Raw genomic sequence first — 20,610 nt, 5'->3', positions numbered from 1 at the left:
TAAAGTCGTGGATGGAACCACCAAGGTGTCACACAATGGCATCGAAATGTCACACATATTAACCACTCTAAAAACATGGAAATGTCACACATAAGCAAACTTGACATATATGCTGAGACTGAGACTTGGGATGGTGTAGTATCGGAGCTGTCATCTTCCGGCGGTTCAGCTCGGCCCGTGGCTGATTCCGCCTGCTCACGCAGAAGCAGGCAAGCAACGTCAGGGAGGGGAGGGGGGAACTAAATCGAAGCTCCGTACAGCCAATTGCGCATAAGGAGGGAGGAGCCTCGGTGGGCTCACAGGGCAAGGGGTGAACAAATTCCGAAGGATACTAATTATACAACACCGGACCGCCTCTAACAGCTGTTGAGAGAGGCAGTAGTATCAGCCAACCAGAAGCCAAACAACACCAGCACGTGGACGTTCAACCGCCTGGAGGTGGGGCAAGCGACCAGGAAACGGCCGAGGCGCATGGAGGTGTTATTAAAGGTACAGGGGCCCCCGAGGGCAGGGCGAAAGGTAGAGGCGGGGTCTGTAAGATACTGGGTTGACTGCTTGCCCCTATGGCACCCCCTTACTCTGTGGAGTATGCAAGCAGCATGTCAGTGGGGAGCAGTCTGGTAGAATCGGGCCGCTTCAGTCCTGTGCATTCTAGAAATGGTATTATTCCATCCATTGATAAGTACCTGTACTTTGCTTAAGAGTAGAACAGGGTAGGCCCTGCTTTGGATAATGTCACACGGATTTATAGTTTAGTTTAGAAAGGGACAGGATACATATTCATGTTAGTACGATGATGCGATAGGCGGTAGATGGAAATGCGCCAGGCCCCGAGTAGAGGGGAAGTCCAGGGTAAGAGAGATTTGACAGGGGAGAGTAGGTGGTGTGAAACGTTGTGGAGGGAATGTCCCGGGGATGGAAGACATGCGGTGAGTTAGTTTAATATAGCGAGTTCAAGCGACGGAGCAGGGTGAGCCTGGACAAGACAGTATATACAACTGAATATGCCAGAATCTTTAGATGTCACGCCCGCACAGAAAAACTGCATGTAATTTACCTAGGGAAAAAGCACACAATCTATACAACACACTGAGAGCACTCACGTTTTCCAAGATCTTACATGAGTAGCCCATCTCGTCCAGGATTGCCCTTTGCATTCTGGGACTTATAGTCCTGAATATATAATGCAGACCTGCCAAGTGCTAGAGATGTAGGAAACATCATTTGCTCACAAGTTTGATGACACACTCCACTTTGTTTAAAGACGCTCATGCTTTTGTTTTTTTGTTCAATTTTTCCGGGGGCATGTGTTCACGCATAGTTTATACCATACGTATGTGTATATAAACATATATTTACAGACATATTGAGTGTATAATGTGCATATTTCACAGGCGCCCAGCTGACTAGGACCCTTGTGAATACAAGTGAATTATTTAACCCGCATACAACTGCCAAGATAATACCATTGTGCGCCATAGAGTGTGCTTTGTGATTACAGGGTCAAAATATGTAGAACCAAAATAGAACTTTTTGATGAGAAATCTTCACCTAAAACTTATCATAAAGAAAGAACACCATTTAGTGCTTGAACATGCTACTGTATTCACAGAGAAGTCACTTTCGCTAGCCATGGAGCTATTGGAGAGCAACGTGATTACCGAGGCAGTTAGGCTCTTACTTGGGAATTTGACTGCAAGATGCAATGCATGTCATATCAACGTAAAGAGATGAAATGCTGCTATTTATAAGAGATGCAGCGAAAGATCTGACTCCAGTAGCCATGAGTGAATTTGGTATCTTATAGCGCCTATAGTTTAATCTTAGTAAATCATGTGCATTCCTTTAAGACAGTCATTGCCCCCAACAAATGACAATGGTGGGAGGTGCCTTATGTTGGGAACCCTGTACTTTTCATGACTTGGCCATAAATGTCTACTGTAAGGAATTGAACCTAGTAGAGGGAAATATGTGCCATGTGATAAGATCCCTAAGGTCTCAGGTGGTCTTTTAGGCCGTAGTACCACTGATGGCAGCAGGGCGAATAGCAGTCACCAAACCTGTGATGCTGCTATACTATCTATATTACTTTGTTAATACACCATACATACTATCAGATTAAAAATTCAGGGAGCTGGATGCAGTTCTGGGAACATTAATCAGGGGGACGTAATGAAGAGTGTCGCTGGCAAAACACGTGTTACCAGTAAGCAAGGAAGGTGTAGGAGCAACAGGCTAAAGAGAATACTAAATCAGGGCTGTGGAATTCCTATAGCCTGACGCCCAGGACATATTGTTTGGGATCAAGGACAAGTTTTAATTTTTATTTTGTCCTTGGGACCAGTAGGCTCAACCTCCTGCAGCACAAACCCGTTGGCTGCCAATTTACATTACCACATTATGGAGCAGCGAAGAGAATTGCCCACAGTTGATGTAATATTTGTATACATATGTTAAATCTGTTTGAACTTGTATTTACGGTTCATTAATGCAAAGCCTTTATTATCAGGGTGAGCGGTCTAAAATAGATGTTGTAAGCTTGGCCTTCACTACGGACAGTAATTCCAGTAAAAAAATGTGTATGCATGTTTGCAAAGTTTAACATTATGAGGCTACGTATAATGTCCCAGAATGCCCTCTGATTAGATGCACATATTTGCAGAAGCTCGAAAGCAAGATTGCTTTCAAAATGAAATGTTCCCAAAATGCAGCTAGGAGAGAAATGTTTTGCTAAATTAGTGTGAAATTTTAGGTACCATTTCTTTGAAGCGTCATTTAGTAAAAATGTGTTGATGGATGCTAGTATTTCCAAAGTATGTTCATAATGGAAAACCAGTGTAACCAGTTTCAAGATGATTATGGAAAACACGAAAATAAACAAGCATTGGCAAAACCAATAGGTCTGACATTGGTGTTCAGTGTTTTGGTTTTGTTAATGCATATCTTATTCTGACAGGGCTTTGATAAAACTGTATTGTTGTGGGAGCTGCTGGGCCCTCACCCTGGTAACAAACATTGGCAAAAAAACAAAAATATTTTTGGTCTCAAAAACCACTCATTGCCACAGTAGTTCGTGGCACTGAACAAAACTACTCTGTATGCCAATATGCTCCCTGTAAAAGAGCAGATTGCTATCACTCACAGTGAAGGCAGCCGACAGACGGATAGAGAGAGAGATAGAATTTTAATAAAAACAAAAAAATATTAGTTAACTCAAGATCTAATTAGGGGCCCAATTGTTAAAGAAAGTCACAAAAGTGTACCCAGGGTAAATGTCTTTCCATTAGCGCAGACTTACATATTTCATGAATTCACAAGAACTTACACAAGTAGACTAGGAAATTGTAGTAGTAGAAAATCTTTGAGGGACTGTATTTCAGCACAAGCAAAAATGCATGTGTGGATTTGCTCATGAAAAATTCTGTTTAGCGTTCACAAGTTCACTTTCCCTCTAACCACTTTTTTCCCAACCCTGGAAGAAGTTTTACTTCTGCCCTTTTCAGAAGTAGATTTCCAGCCTTCCACAGTATGGGAAAATATGAGGTGAAGGCCTGGTGAAAGCCCTTAAAACATGCAGGTTAGTAGGTTTGCATTGACTCAAAAGGGCATTCCAACCCTGGAACTATTGCTTACCGCTACTTCCAGTCCCAGTACGAAGATCTGCAGAAAGGTGGCAAAATAAGGAAATTGCTAATATGCAAGTCCTGCTATAGTATTAGACCTGGCATAATCACAGAGGCTATTATTAGAGCTCTAATATAATGAGATTGCTGTCATAATTTGTCGCCGCGTTACAAGGTACCAAAGGGACAAGTAGATTTTTTTACAGGACGAGTAGATTTATGAAGCAACTTGTCACATGGACAGCTAGATATTTTATTAAATTCCACATCCCTGTTAAACGGTGGCAAAAAAGCAGTGGGTAACATGGTGGCTGGCAGTAAATGAGACCGGCTGCATAAATAGCCAAAATACAAGGAGGTGCTCTGCAGGCACTATTGCTAAAGCACACCATGCCCAATAAGAGCTACCCACGGTGATGACGTGCCTGAAACTGTGTATTATTTACACAAAACCGGTCATAACATACCACTGTCAATTCCCTTGGGGGGGCTTCCCAATTTTGGAGGGCCATTTAACCCCTCAAGGGCCGTCGTCACTGGGAAAGGGCTGGCATAGAGAATATTGGCCATTTATTTCAGTATGGTGGCATAAAAGACTTTCAAACACCAGTAGACAGATGAGAGATACCAAGAGGCCAGTTTCTGCTATATAACAGGATAATACACTCCATGAGTCAGCAATGGAATATCACTGTAAATGAGCCACATGCAGTGATTAAAACTGTAAGCACACTGAGAAGAAGTTGCAGGAGAGTGACATGGCTGTATACATCCACACTAGAACATAAGGGTATTTCGCTCCGGAAACCTAGGGCTAAATGGGAAAGATTGGTGGGATGTGGATTCCATGCCAAGAAGTGGCAAAATTCATTGGAATACCAATGTGTTTATCCTGTAATGCACACTTCAGGTATATCCAATTTGATGTGAAATACAGAGCACACCTCACCTCAAATAAGCTAGGCCACATTTTCCATGAGGCCCATCCAGGCTGTCCCAGGTACAGTAATGAAACAGTAAATTTCCACTGCATTTTGTGGAGCTGTACAATGATGCGGCGATTCTGAAACACTGTAAAAACAACAATAGAAAGTATCACTGGAAGAAAGGATACGGGGAGTGTAGACAGTGGCCTTTTGGAAATGCATACACAACAAAAGAAACACAAAGTAGCCATGACCTTTGCAGACCTAGCATAGATAATAGCTGAACGAAACATCACAATGAGATGGAAGTCTGGAAATCCCCAGGTCTGGAGGTATGGAAGAGAGATGCACTATACTGGGTTGAAGCTAAAAGTTGAGCGCTTCAAAGAGAGGCACAAGACGGCTGCGTAAGAAAACAATAGCAGGACACTGGGAAAAATGTATTATTAAGTTATATAAAGAAAAAATAACCAGTGACGACAGACCACCATAAACATCAGTAAAGGCCTCTCAGTTAACACCAGGACAGGGATCACTGTCACAACACACACAAGACACAAGTAAATTGACTGAGGCAACCAGTCGGCCTTCTAGAAGACACAAACCACCATAAACATCAGTAAAGGCCTCTCAGTTAACACCAGGACAGGGAGCACTGTCACAACACACACAAGACACAAGAAAATTGACTGAGGCAACCAGTCGGCCTTCTAGAAGACACAAAAGAGCAAATACTTGATACATGGCCCAGAGTAAGTAGTATTTCAAACAACTAGAGACAAACTGGGGCTCTATACAAATAAAGAAAGTATATTAATAGCAAGACAAGAAGTAATACCATTTGGGATGGTTAAACTGACAACTCCACAGCAGATAATGAATACACTGATTTAAGAATACTAATACAGATCTCTAAGGTAAAGTTAGTTTGTCGGAGAGGGAACGTTATCAATTGCTAATAGAAAATGTAGCAAGTTTGTTGGACTGCAAATAACAGAGAAACTGTACAAAGAAATGGAACAATAGACGTATAGTAAATTGTATAAAACGGAAGTGCAGTATGAATAACCTATCAGAACCACATTGCATAATCTCGTAACATGTTAATGTAAAACTACTCGGAAAATGCCAATGAAATTTAGTTTAACAAAATATTCACATAAATTCACTGATCATAATCGGTGGACTTGGAGGTGGGGGGGAGAGGAGAATAACAGTGCAGGGTTGTTACCTCCAGTGTTTATCTGAGGTATAAAATCTGTGTTGTCAGATCTCTATTAGAGAAACATTGTTGCATATCTCAGATAGAAGATTTCTGTATAAAGGTGACAAAGGAGTGTTTGTCATTAGGCTTCGTACCAGTGAAAAAAGAAAATAAGAGGTGGCGATGGTACGAAGGACCTCTATCAAAGACAGAGCAATGGATAAATTGTAGAGTATGTAGCACACATATGCAAATTAACTAATGTATTTACAAGGTTCAGTCACCTGTTAGTGATGCCAGATTGGGTTGATAGAGACAACCCTCATTGATATATGGGGGCTAGTTGCGTTCTCAAAAGTGTGTAGTGGAAAATCACATAGTATCTGTGGCCACTTCAAGATATTATCAGAAATCTAACAGCAAGGTGGCCCAGGAAGAAAGCTGATAAATCCTTGATAGGAAGTGCAGTGGAAAAATACAAATGACAAATTAGAGGGGCGTTTATAGCAAACCACTCAGCTAGTAAAAATACAGACAGCTAACATAGGTTAAATAATTGTGCGACATTTAAATTACACCCATGAAATATGAAAAATTCCCGAATTTCATATTTTGTAGAATTTCCCAATATGTTTATTTGTGCAATTTCGTGTAATTAGTTATTCTGGAAAACTGATTTGCACCGAAAATGTTTTCTGGAGGTACATTTCTAGTTGGACTAGACTCCTGTCTGTATGTCGTCTGACTTTTGTTACGATATGTATGGAGTCTTGTGAAAAAAGTCACATGAAATACTGGTAAACCACATTTTGCACTGAAATAGTCATTAAAATTCGTGAACAAAACACTACATTTCGTACAATACAGTTATTAATTCCAGACAGGAAAACCAAAATATGGTACAGTTTCAAACCGATACATTGTTGCCATTACAATATTTAGGACAAATAAATACAACACGGTCCTTATAAAATTATGGATCCTATAATAATTAGTCTAGTCTATAATAATTAGTTTCAAATGTTAATGTAAATAATATTCTGCATTGTGACAGGATCACATCTACACCACCTCCTGCATATTATATTTTGAATTAGAGTATTTTGTTCTCACTCACCTGTAACAAAACATTAGTTCATGGTGGAATTTTCCACCTTTACATGTGCAGCCAGCTGTGCTTCCACCATCATTGTTTACATGTGCCCCACCTCAATTCCACTGCCATCTTCCAACTTCTCCACACTTGTCATGGTACGTTCCTTATTTGCCATTTCCAACTCAGACTGTGGTATTACAACATCGGAGCATGAAGTGGTCTCTCCACCTTTCCTCCAATTGTGCTTCTAAACTGCATATAAGTGGTCGTGTGCACAAGGTATTATGTACTCTTCCACTCTCAGTCTTGGTGCATACACCTTGCCAAATTGTTTCTCTGTAATACCATGCTCAACTTTGGATGCAAACCGAATTAACCTTTTTTAGAAACGCATTATACTCACTCACTCTATTTTCTTCTTTAGCAGGTAAAATATTCTGAACTTCAAAGCTCCAAACAGTACAAAGTATTTCTTCAGTTCAACCTGAAATTGCTACTAAATGCTGGAGGCTCATAATGTGATGACTTCATTTTCAATTGCCCCCATGTTTTGGAGGATCTGCCTTGAGATGCTACGAAAAATAGCAGAGGTGAAAGGTTCTGCATTATGATCAGAGAACGCTAATTCAGTAAAATGTACACACACATAGGGTGAGGCTACCTGGATATGTAGCAAAAACCACTGTAAAGTTTTCTGAAGTTGTGTGTATTGAGCAAAGCATGAGAGTGTATGGGTATTACCTCGTAAAGTTGCAGGCAGTGTCAAGCACAATGAGGTGGAACTTTGAGACTAGGTTCTGTGACTTGTGGGACTTGGCAAAATGTGACCACATGGTATCCTGCAGGCAGAAAGCTACGGTGGGGCGTCAGTGAATTACAATAAAGAAGTGCTAAGGATTTTGTGTGGTCAGTTTGAATTTGGTATTATTTGTGTTTGTGAAAGCAAGTATAATTATTCCATTACAGGACAATCATCCTGACTAGTGTGATGTGAGAGCTCATCTGTCATGTACCTATAGCAAATGGATTGCATTACAGTGTTCTTTAGTATGATCCTAGAATATTGTGGTAGTTTGGAAGTTGCTTCTTTCGACTGTCACAGGATTACATGAATTGTCTACTGGTAAATAAAGCATGAGTCTCGTAGCGTGGCCCTACATCATTTAAATAGTATTTCCCTACAGCTCTTGTGTTCCCTTATGACTTGTTGTTTTCTTATCAGGCACCCTGTCATACGAATTTGCTTGTAATGCTTGTGGCATTATGTGTTCTTATGAGCTTCCTCTGTGTTTTCCTGAGGTATCTGATGTGGGTGTTGCCCTGTAGCACTAGTTGGTTTTGTGCGTCTCTATGAGTTCTTTCTTTTCATCACACGTAAAAGTTCGCAGTTTTGAGCATCACTTTTATGTTCCTCATTGTGTTTAATTTTCTTTATTGTGTTGGGGGTTCTCTTTTCTAAAATATGGTTGTGCTCCTCTGTGTTTTTAGTCACTGAATGTGGTTTTGTATTACCCTTGTTGTCTTTATTATTTCCTACGTTGTTTGTGTTTTTACCTCACCATGTCATTCCAAGAGATTCCCTGTCTGATTATCCATGTGAAAGTCCTTCACCGAATATTTCTACATGCTTTCCTGTAATGAGTGTTCTAGTCGGGTTCTCTGTCTCAAGTCTTTCCACATGCCTCTTGTTTTCCTGTCTGTTTTGTTTTGCCTTACAATCTCTAGTTAGATGTCCGTGATGAACCAGCTTGCTGTGCATGTAGGTTTCTGCTGTCCTTTCAATACACTTTTGGTACATTGTTTCTTTTTGTAACCTTCAGGATGTGTTGATTCTGTACTCGCCATGACAATGACAGACTGATGTCTCTTGTGACCTGAGGCTTCCTTGCCATGGAAGAAGCAATATGTGACGTTGACGAGCATGACGCCAGCAAGCCCCATCAACGAGCGGACGTTGACATGGAAGCTACAGTTCCTTGTACCTCTAACTTTCAGGTGCACCAGGACCTAGATCGGGCTGAGCTTCAGCGATATGCTGTCAATATAGAATCGGCAAGGTGGGTAAAGAGATGTAAATCACAAGTTCCTCTCTAACTCTGTTCCAAAAGCGATACCCAATTGCAGCCAGAGGAGCGGGCACAAAGGTGGGGTGGGTTATTGAAAACAGTGCCACTTCTTTGAGTAGTAAGATAGTTATACATATAAATACCATAGATTGCTTTATCATCATCATCAGAATGGTAACATGCGCCTGTATAACATGTGAAATGAGGTCACTGCAACTCTTCAGTAAAATATCCAGAACAGAAGTTTTTTTTAACCTAACACCCCACTTACAGATTTCCTGCTTACAGCAAGTGATATCTCCCACCTACACCGCTGAATGATGTGTCTCAAGATTCTCCATTCTATGGTACCTGACTACATTCCATGATTACTTCCCCTTTCTCAAGATACCACACAGCTCCCTCTTTTACTCTAAAACATTTTTTACAAATGTTTACAACATTTTAAAAATATATTTTTTACATTAGTAAAATTTAGCACTAACAGGCACATATGGCAGATATTTGCATAAAGTTTTACATACATACGTTTTCCATAGGCAGCCATTTATACATAAGCAACATACCACATAATAGCCAGTTTATCTGGTTTCTTAAATTTATACTTCTTTTTTATCATCACTATGCATCAGACAGTGCCAGTTAGTTGCAACCTTTTTGTTCTGTAGAGAGAATCTTGGGCCTTTATTCCAATCACCCATCTTTCTTTATCTCAGCATTTTCTCCCTTTTTATTTTTGTCAGTTTACTTTTTAAAGACATGTACTATTCTATTCAAATTTCAAAGCTGAGAGTATTTCTTTTGACAGCATTTCTGAAAAGTTATAGAATTTTTAAAAGTTTACTGAATTTAGATCATTTGTTGTTAACTGGTGCTCTTATCTTCACTATATCACACATTCATGTGTTCAGATTCTTGACTGCCTTTCTCTTTTCAAAACATGCTTTCCCCATTAAAGCTTTTCTTATTTCTCTGTGTTTCCATTGCCATTTTGTTTTCCGTGATCTACAACTGTTTTGTGAACATTCGTCCACATTGTGTTGGGTTTTCTCCCGCTAAAACAGAACCATTCCAAGTGTTCTATGAGGAGTTATCCTGTCAGGCTCTATCTTTATATTTAAGTTAATCTCTTCAATCAATCAATCAATCAAAAGATTTATAAAGCGCGCTATGTACCCGTTAGGGTTTCGAGGCGCTGGGGGGGGAGAGGGGGGCTGCTATCGTTCGAAGAGCCATGTCTTCAATCTTTCTCGTCAGACCTTGCAGTGTGTATAGGTTCTTTCAATGTTTTGTTGAGACTTTCCACCACTCCATTAGCTTTTGGGTAATAAAGAGAACACATTTTATGTTTTATACCTCTTTCTTGTAAGCATTATTTAAATTTCTCTACATATAGCGTGTATCTGTAAGTATAGAACAGGGTAGACCTTCCTGGCTAAATATACTACACATGGTAATGAACATCTTCCTTCACGTTAAAAAGAAACATACAAATTAACAGGAAAAAAAACAAAAGTTAAAGTGATGTTATAGTAACTGAAAAAACAAAGGTTAGAATGATGTTATAGTTAGGAATTGTAATAATATCATACTTTATAACAGTGATACTCAAAGTATGGCCAGGGGGTCGCATGTGGTCCTCCTGACCTGTATATGAGGCCCCCCAGGTCAGCAGCGGCAGCCCTGGGCTGCTGTATACTCATCTCAGCGCAAAAACTAAAAAGATATTAAACAGGCAAGCATTTATTTAAAGGTTAAATGAAGTTAAAGAAAGGATTTAACTAGGATAAGCTGCACAACATAACTTTAGAAACACCTTCATTTTTAAAGACATCTTGCTGCAACCGTGTAAAAGTATGATAAAACCTGTTCAAAATTCAAAAAATGTATTTCATTACATGCAGAACCGTTTCATCTTAGTATATCAGATTATATCAGTGCATCGAGATGTATTTTTTAAGAAGTAACATGTTTTCAAACATAAATTTAGAGGCGTTCGTTCTTCCCCATCTTCCCTACCCTGACAACAATGCCAGTAGTGAACTAAAAGGCAAGTCAGTTATTATTTTTTTTAATGTGTTTTATTGATTTTCACAGTCATAGCATGGCAACAGTAATAGGTATAATTAGAGACATAACTGTTTGGCTGGACAAACCATGTATTGGGTAACAGCTGAGTGGGACATGACAGCTGTTGTGGTACAGCAGTATTGTTAAACACCGCAAGTAACACATAAACAACAGTCTGAAATGAGTGCAACTGTGGAGTCTGCTTGGTGTGAAAGTATGACATATTGTGTAACATGGGCTGGGGGTGGGTGTGTGCTTTGCCACAGTGGGCCACCCTGCAAGGGCAGCACACAACTGGCATGGATAGGGAATTGTGTGTGAGGCAGACAACAGTGTCCTGAGGAGACCACATGAGTAATTAGGGGTCGAAACGTCGACAGAATCCCCCAAATGGTTAAGGACTATTTTTGTTGAGAGAGGGGTAGCTTTGACGTACGGGCACCCCAATACTAAGATTTATGTGACTTCTATTTGGGCAGCTACTGTGTATTGTTTATTTTATATGTTTGTATTGGTGTAAAAACTTTATGTGAGCACTGTGCCGTCTGCACTTTTTTGATTCACTTTATTCATACATTCAATGAATGGATTGTTTTAAATTACGACTTGTGATAACTTAAATAGATTAATATAAATATGATTATTACTTGCTTTGATGTGTCCAGCAGATACATTGTAACTATGAATATTGATTTGAGATGAAGTGTTTTTGGAGATTAGAATTGATTTGTATTGAATGCTGAATTTGAATAAGTCACATAGAGTTTAGGGCTTATAGACAGTATAGCTAGTTGCCCTATGAAATAAGTCACTCGTGACAATTGTGTGAAATTGTTTGTCAGCGGTAGCGTAGGCAGTCTGCATTCTGGGGAGAGTAGCATTGATTTTTGTGCTTGGGGGCAGCAAGGCCAGAGTCTCACTGGGGCCAGATTGTGGCGTGCATGCCGGTTGTTGTGTCATATGCAGGAGATATGCTTCTACAGCACTATCCGAGGCAGAGCGTTTGCACGTAAGTGCATATGCATGAATCCAAGCATGTAGTTAGATGATGTGGTTCATGGGCAGTGCGCATTCCTAGCTTCGACATGGAGCAAGAAGGTTTCCCAGCCCTCTCTGCCTGTTTGTGCATCCCCCCTCATGCGGAGGAGCCTAAGAGTGTTGGCTTCTGCCTGCTTTCGTGTTAGTAGGGTGAACATCCAGTGCTGGAGGTCAAGAGGGGCAGGTGCCTTCCATTCCATAGCTATTTGAATTTTAAATAGGACAAAGGTGAGGTCAATAAACTTGTGGAGGTTTCTGTCAGTAGGCAAGATTCAGGTGAGCGTTCCAACATGTGGTCTGCCAGTTCCACCACCGCAGTAGCAACCACTTGCCATACTGGTTGTAGTGTTGGGCTGCCCCTTACCATATGGAAGAATCCAGTGTCTGGCAGTTTGCACCGGGGACATTCAGGGGGCAAGGCCGGCTTACATACGTTTCATGCTCTGAGGGGAAAGGTAGGCGTGGTGCACATAGTGGAATTGTGTGAAGCAAAATCTACGGTTACAGGAGACTTTAGCAGTTGTACGGCGTGGCCTAGTTTTATTTGATAGTTGTTGCGATAATACGGCGTCCCACCTGGTGCGCCCCCCTCTGGCATAATCTGATGGGGTTGAGTTGAGGGATGTGCAGAGGAAGGTGATCGCATGGCGTGAGCTGTCCGAGGACAAGAGCATGTGTAACGGGGCAGATGTGGAGGTGCAACATTGCCATCGTCCCATGTGTCGCCTAAGGAATGCTGTATTGTGTGAAATGCTAAAAACTGGCCTGCTTCCATTCTGTATGTGTCCATGCCATCCTGAAAGGACATGATAGAGCCCTCATTATAGAGATCCCCCAGATCTATAACTCCTGCTTCCCTCCAGGGAGCCACATTGTACTGCTGCATCTCGCCGCAAAGTCGGGGCAGGTCCGTGATCACTATGGACAGGGAGTACAAGAGAAAAACCCTTGGCATGCACAAATCTGCACCTGCAGGTACAAGCCTCGGCCATCTGGTGTGTCTCCTTTGCAGGGGCAGGGTAACTGTCCGAGAGCAGCAGGTAGACTCTTTGGTTGCCCATGATCTCACGAATGGGTGCCAGATCCAGACATGTGGGTGTGCTCAACCAGGCCAGTGGTTATTCAAGCCGCGCCGCTGCATAGTAAAACTCAAAATTGAGTGCGCTGAGCCCACCTTCAGTCAGTGGATGTTGTAAGGTGGTGAGAGTACCAACATTTTAGATATCGCCTCACGGCCAAATGGGGACAGGGGCAGCGACCGCCATAAGGGTAAGGACCAGCAAATAGAACTGACCACTTGGTCCAGATTGCCCTTCTTTTGTCTTTCTCTGAGTGGTAGATCTGAACCCCCAAATATTTAAAGGTGTGGTAACACCACCGGAGACGGGTCCCCTGGAGGTCAGTGCGGAGCAGAGCAGAGTGCAACGCCAGAGGCAACTTGGGCAAGTTCATGCGAAGCCTGAATTTCCAGCAAGTGCATGAGGTCTGAGAGAGAGGCCTCTGCATTGTGCAGGTAGATCAGGGCATAATCCGCGTAGAATGATAGGACGTGGTGGACACCTAATTCTACGTTGCCCCAGTTCTATACACGTTGGCAGAGATGCTGAGCCAGCGGCTCCATAGAGAGGGCAAAGATAGGCTGGAAGAGTGGCCAACCCTGCCTGGTGCCTCTGAATCACAAAGCCATCAGAGATCAGCTGGCCTTTTTTAAACCACGCCAACGGGTTGCAGTACAGTGTGCAAATCCATCCTGGAAAACCCTGGCTGAACCCATAGATTCAAGGGTAAGAAGCAGGACGTCCCCACTCAGCGGGTCAAATGCCTTTTTGATGTGCAAGAACACCGCCACCCACTCGGAGACATCGGTGGGGGCATCATGTATGAGGTGTAGCAGGTGACGATTATTGGTGAAAGTGCTTCGCCCCGACATGAACAAGAGTGTTCATTTTTGCATAATATTCAGTTGAGAGCCCGTCGGCGCGCAGAGTCTTATTGTGGCCAATTTGCAAAGTAGCAGGGCAGATTTCTTCCAGTTGTAGAGGTTCATCCAGATCATCCCTCTGTAGAGGGTTCAACCGGACAAGCAGTAGGTTCCGGAATGAGCTGTGTACACCCTGTGGGGTGGGGTGGATTGTCTCTGCATACAGTCTCCGGTAATAATTGCGAAAGGTGGCATTGATGGCTGGTTGAGAGGTGCCTATTGGTGCACTTCGCTGGTCCTGCTTCACAAACCATGCCAATAGTTTTCCCGATCTATCTCCCTCCGCATGTAGCATGGCTGTGTGGTGCTTGTCATCGTATTTCCTCAGGAGAGCCTTGGCTTCAGCTTGCTGCTTGCGCAGTCATTGGAGCTGCTCAGCTGTCGCAGTGCGATTAGCCACTCTCACCTCCAGGGGCCATAACTCCTGCTCTATGGCAGTTAGTTCGCCCAGTGGCATCATATCCCCCAAATAGCCATGAGCAATGACCACGTGCGACAACCTTGCGAGTGTCCCACTGTAGGGCTCAGGACACAGCAGTGCCCTTGTTTTGTTTGAAGTATTGCATGATGCATTGTGCCAGACCTTGACAAAACCTTGTTTTGTTTGAAGTATTGCATGATGCATTGAGCCATACCTTTGGAAAATGGGGGGTTGGGGAGTGCCTCTGTTTGCAACCTCCATGTGGGTATGGTGAGACACTCTCTGCCCCATATGAGGGTAACTAGTAGTGGTCAGTGGTCCGAGTGCGTGCACACCAGGTAATCTGCATGTGTAATCAGGGAGCCCAATTGTTCTGTGCAAAGTAAAAGGTCAATGCTGGTTTGTAAATCAAGAACCAGGGAGTAAAAGGAATATTCCTGGTGAGCCGGATGCATGAGCCTACATGCGTCGTGCAAGTGTTGTTGTGTTAGCCATGTTTGAAAGTGTCTTGTGGTGCAAACACAAGTAGCAACGTGCAAGGTGATAGACGAGCGGCTGAGGACAACATCCTGTTCGCAATTAAAATTGCCTCCCAAAAAGTCCTGGAAGATGAGGGTTGTAGAGGGCTGGAGGAAGCCCGATTGAGTAGTATTAGGGGCCTATGTTGCCACTAGTGTGAGGAGAGCCACTATCAGGGTGACCCTCTAGGACCACGTAGCATCCTTCTACATCCACTTTATGTGTGTTTAAGTTCAAATTTATTTAGTTCACAATTAATTAAATCCATTGCACTAACAGTAATACCCATAAATAAAACACACAATTGTCAGTAACATACAATGTAGGATTGCGAAGGCTGAAATGCTAATATTCCTAGATGCCATTATACTAACAATAAAATCCAAATACAAAACATGCATTTTTCTCAATAACATACAATGTGAGATTGCGAAGGCAAAAGTGTTAATATTCCAAAATGTAAAAGGTGCCTCAGTATCTGTGATAAAAGTGCAAACGTTCTCATCAAACAATGACCTCTTCTTTTATGTGCATACAGTTCTGTGCCATCTTATTATTCACAATACATATTCCGTCATCAGCCCTATTTCTTTTACACAACCTTCCGCTCAGCAATTTGTAGACCTAAAATGATTAATCAAGGAAGGCGATAAATATTCTAAAGTGCCTAACACAAATACAAGTTACTGTCTGCTTACTTTGTCCTGTTTTTTTCCATTATGCAGTTCACATGCCTTTTTTTCTTTTTATAACCACATTTTTATTGATTTGTATACATAACAACAGATCCCACAGAGGGTACAATTCCTTAATACTGTGAAGTATTCAAAAACAGACTCTTGAACGAGTAGGACCACACGCCTGGCATGTCCGAAAACACAGTCAAGGGGGAACGTTACCCAACCAAATGTCCCAAATCTTGTGATATTTACTCTCACATCCTCTTGCCTTGTAGACGGAACGTTCCATTTGAGTACACCAATCCATCCCCTTTCTCAACTGCTGCAGTGATGGGGGATTTGCAGATGACAACATCCGACAATGTCTCTTTTGGCAATAAGCAGAGCTGTGCCCACTAGTGTGCGGGTTGCCCGGGAGCTCCCCACTCCCTTCATCACCCCCAAGAGGGCCACTTTAGGAGATGCCGCCAAGTCGAGACTCAATAGTGCGGACAGCTCACCAAGGACACCCGCCCAATACCGCTGGATCCTAGGGCACGAACAAACCATATGGAAGAAATCTGCCGGTGAATGGAAGCATCTACCACATTGGGGGGTCTGGTCTGAGGCCAGCATGGAACAATCTGGTCGGCGTCAGATAAGCACAATGCAAAAAGTACATCTGAACCATTCGGAGCCTCGCGGATATTGCCAGAGTGCGCAGCGCCATTAATGCATCCCGCCAATCCTTCTCCTCTAAGTGCCAATCTAGTCTTCCCAGCGGGCCCGCAGGGCCAGGAGGGGTGGAGAGGCGTTCAGCACCAGGGAGCAATAGATCTGTGACACACCTCCCCCACCCAGCGCACCCATCATTGTCTTTGCCTCCATGGGACTAAAGTCTGGTATCTGGGTGCTGTGTCTGATGTGAGCATGTAGGGCATGTCTGAGCTGTAGGAATTTATGGAATTGTGTCTGGTTCAGGGTATATGTCTCCTGGAGTTGCTGAAAGGACATCATGTGCTTACCCTCCAGACATCTCCCACTAACGTGATGCCTATGTCATCCCAACGCCTAAAGCCCTCCAGAGTAGCAACCTCATGCATCCATGCTACCCGCCAGAGCAGGGTGTGCCGGGTGACTCAACCCCACCATCCCGTCAACTTCTGGGCTGCGCGCCACCCATATAGAACCTGACTGGTGATTTCGAGCATATCCCTGGGGATAGGGGAGCCATACAACAAATCCATAAGTCGTGGGAATCCCATCTTGGACAGCTGTAATCAATAGGCTGGATCATCCCACCCCCCAGTGAGCCATTCATTAATAGTGAGTATCTGTATCTGTACAGCCAGGTAGTAAAGATATAAATTCGACATGGCCAGACCACCCTCAAAGACTCCACGCTGACAGGAGTCCCAAGAGAGGCGGCGCCGGCCTCCCTGCCGCACAAAGGAACGGGCCACCGCCTCCATCTCCCGAAACCAGTGCCGGGGGATCCGGATGGGGAGATTCTGGAGGACATATAGAAAACTGGATAGGATCAACATTTTGGGCAGTGCTATGCGTCCCATAATGTTAAGCGGAAGATGCTGCCAACGCCTCACATCCGCCCTCACTCTTCACAAGAGCAGGTTGAGGTTAAAGGCCCAGGTCATGTCTGGATCAAGTGTGATTCGAATACCAAGGTATGTGAAGCTTAATCGGCAGATAGGGATGGTTGTCTGCTAATTAACTAATGCTCGAGATTCAGAGAGCAGAGCCCTCAGAGACTTCTTGGCATTCATTTTGATGCCAGACGCCTCGCCAAAAGTATAGATCAATTGAAGACACCGGGAGCCACCTATTTCCGGGTGCAAGTAGAGCAGCACATCGTCTTCGTATAATGCAATGCGGTCCTTCCCCCGTCCCCCATTGCCACCCCTCCAAAAAGGCGTCCTGGCGGATCATCTGAACGAGGGTTCTGTGGCGAGCGCTAAGAGAAGGGGGGACATGGGGCACCCCTGACTAGTACCCCTCTCGATCTGTATGACCTCTGACAGCTTCCCATTCACAAGGACCCGGGCCGATGGTGCCTGTTATAATAAGTGAACCATGCGTCGAAAAGGAGCTCCAAGGCCTGCCCTCCGGAGAACCAGGTCCAGGTTTCCCCTATCCATGTCTAATGCTTTCTCAAAATCAATTAGGAGGTGGGCCGGGGGGCACGCAGTGTGTGCCTATGCGCTAGGGCTACATGAAGCCTTCATAGGCAATGCCTAGTACTGCGGGTGGACAAGAAGCCACATTGATCCGAATGGATCAAGTGTCGCAGCACCGGCCGCAGGCGGCTAGCTAATATATTGGCGTAAATCTTGAGCTCTGCATTGATAAGGGACATCAGTCGATAGTCCGCGCAGCATCGAGAGGGCGGCCTAGATTTAGGCAACACAACAATGGTGGCCCGGTCCAGTTCAGCAGGGAAGGCGCCCCCCCCTCCAGCGCCTCCGTATATAGGCCATGGAGTTCGGGCACAAGGAGGTCGCGAAACCTGGAGTAAATATTCTGCCGGATAGCTATCTGGGCCCGGGGTCCTTCCGTAGCGAAGATTCGAAATGGCTCCCCTATTTCTTCTAGGGTTATGGGGTCATCAACGCCTCTGCTAACTGAGGCCGAGACGGTTAGCAGGGTTATCTCATTTAATAGTCTCATCTGTTGTTCGACAAGAGGTCTAGGCACCGTTTTGTATAGTACAGCGTAATAGTGGGCGAAGGTCTCCACTGTGTCCTGAAGAGTCGTATGTATCTACCCAGACTCATCCTGTATCTCGGGGATCCCGCACCCCTTTTGGGGTTCAGTGGCCAACCAGTACAGGACCCTACTATTATTATCCCCCCAACCATAGACCTGAGCCTGTGTTGCCCGCCAAATCTGTTTTGCCTCCTCCAAGGAGTGGGCTCGAATTTCTTGCCTCACCACCTCCAGAGCCTGCCTGCTGTCCTCCCCCCCTGGATCCAGTGCCTCGCGCTCCAGAAGGAGTGCCCGGGCCTCGAGGGATGTGATCTGGGCTTGTGTCTCCCTCTCCTTACGCCGCAGGAGGCTTTACGCATGGCCGCGGATTGTGGCTTTACCCCCTACCCAGAGAGTGATTCAAGATGTGACCGAGACGGTATTTTCACTAAAAGAAAGTGTAATCTCTTTGTGGAAGTCCGCAGAGTAAGTCTCATCTTGGAGAAGCCAAGCGTTGAGACGCCATACAGGCCTCCAGTGTTGTTCCGCATGGCCAATAACCATCGAGATCGGGGCATGATCAGAGAGGCCCGAGCGTGGATCTGGACCTGCGCGACCAGAGAAGGATCAGTGGCCTGCGTAAGGACCATGTCTGTACGAGCCTGGGTATGGTGTGCCGCCGAAGTATGTGTGTATTGCCGGTGGGGGGGGGGGGTGCCACATTCACCAGGCATCAGCAAGTCCTGTATTCATCATCCACTGGGCCAATGCGCGTTCCAGGAGACTATCGTCATGTGAGCCATGCAAAGTGATGAAACAGGGCAGCCTCCAGCATCTCCTGGACCACTGAAAGGTTAAGAACCTGGGCCCGGACTCAACACAGTTGGTAGTAGACCCCGTATCGCCCAGTGTCCGTGTATTTTGTGTATGTCTCCCCATATGCGATCTCCAAGGGCTGAGAACAAGAAACAAACAACAACACAATAACATCCTTATGCAGTAATAAGTGCCTCCCAACTCCCCCCTCCCTATACTTCCCCTCCCCAACTGAAGAAGCATCTGTCTCCCCAGAAGACCCCAGCGAGTCAACGAAGAAGGTAAGGTAACCCCTGTAGAGGTGTGGAGTGGTGGACCCCTCCAATGTTTCGGATTTCAGTTGCATTCTATTAGAAAGCCATGTTGAGCCCCGGGAGCTCAAATGAGCGGGGTCTGACTCAGTCTCTCCTCCTCCCCCAGAGCAGGGCGCCCCGGGGGGATCGATCCTTGGGAGCTCTCTCTCCTCCGAGGCAGTGACCGCGAGGGGGCGTTCGCCCCGTGAAGTCCTCTGGGATCCACACCTCTGGTGACAGGAGCCAGTCCGAGGGGGCCCAGAGAGGCCGGGCTCCTCAGTGGCCCCCCCTCAGCCCCACCGCCCGCAATCCCTCAGCACAAGATAGGGGCTCCCCAGTGCTCCCCCGAAGCGGCCGCTCCTACGTCACCCATTCCCAGGCTGCCTCTGGTGTGTCGAAGAAATGCCCTCTACTGGCATGTAGAACCTTGAGGCGTGCCGGGAAGAGTAGCATATACTTCAGATTGAGCGCTCGCAGCTTCTGCTTCACCTGTTCATAGGTGCACCCCTTTGCCTGGACCTCTCGAGAGTAGTCCGGGAAGATCAGGATCCTTGAGTTCTGATAGCGCATGTCCCGCTGAGCACGTGCCTTTCTGAGCACTGCGACCCGGTCTCCAAAAATTACGGAAATGGGTGATCAGTGCCCTGGGTGTCGCCGCAGGAGGGGGCTTCGCAAGCAGAGCTCTGTGGGCGCGCTCAACAGCGAACCAGGCAGACAGTTTGTCGGAGGGCACCCATGTCTTAATCCATTGTTCTATAAACTCCACAGGGTCAGAGCCTTCAACAGCTTCTGGAAACCCCACAAAGCGCAAGTTGTTTTGTCACGAGCGGTTTTCTGCATCTTCCGCTCGCTGTTGTAGTTCATGCGTGCGGGTGAGAAGGCAAGAGAACTTCTTTTTGAGATCCCGGACCTCATCTTCCACTGTCGACACCCGGGTTTTGGCCTCAGTAAGTCACGCGGAGGTGTTCTGAAGATCCTGGCGCAACAGCGCCACAGCGCCACGTCGAGTCGTACATATCCCATTTTATTTTCCACCACTGCCTGGGAGGACTGTATGGCGGGCAAGATTTTGTCAGTGTCTCCTCCGGTCTGTTCAGCCAGGGCAGGAACCTCCACACCCCCTACTCTCCCCCGCCCCAGCCGGAGTGGTGAACTTGTCAATTCGAGGCTGGGAGGAGGAAGACTTGGCCTGCTT

General features: G+C 45.0%; 1 protein-coding gene across 3 annotated transcripts in view; it reads left to right on the top strand.

Annotated features, from left to right (window-relative positions):
• The first annotated feature begins 272 nt into the window (after positions 1-272).
• LOC138299332 (uncharacterized) overlaps positions 273-20,610 on the top strand; it is a 106,960-nt gene continuing 86,622 nt past the window's right edge. Inside the window, exons 1-3 of one of the 3 annotated variants that reach the window (XM_069237518.1) lie at positions 273-489; positions 7,274-7,439; positions 8,670-8,906. In XM_069237518.1, the coding sequence (XP_069093619.1) occupies positions 8,740-8,906 (167 nt within the window). In that variant the 5' untranslated portion in view covers positions 273-489; positions 7,274-7,439; positions 8,670-8,739. Of the gene's footprint in view, positions 490-585; positions 661-7,273; positions 7,440-8,669; positions 8,907-20,610 lie in introns of those variants that run through there. The other 2 variants (XM_069237519.1, XM_069237520.1) reach the window with 2 other exon arrangements.

Source organism: Pleurodeles waltl, chromosome 6 (assembly GCF_031143425.1).
Source record: "Pleurodeles waltl isolate 20211129_DDA chromosome 6, aPleWal1.hap1.20221129, whole genome shotgun sequence".
Classification (NCBI taxonomy): Eukaryota; Metazoa; Chordata; class Amphibia; order Caudata; family Salamandridae; genus Pleurodeles; species Pleurodeles waltl.
This window is presented reverse-complemented; position numbering and strand designations above follow the sequence as displayed.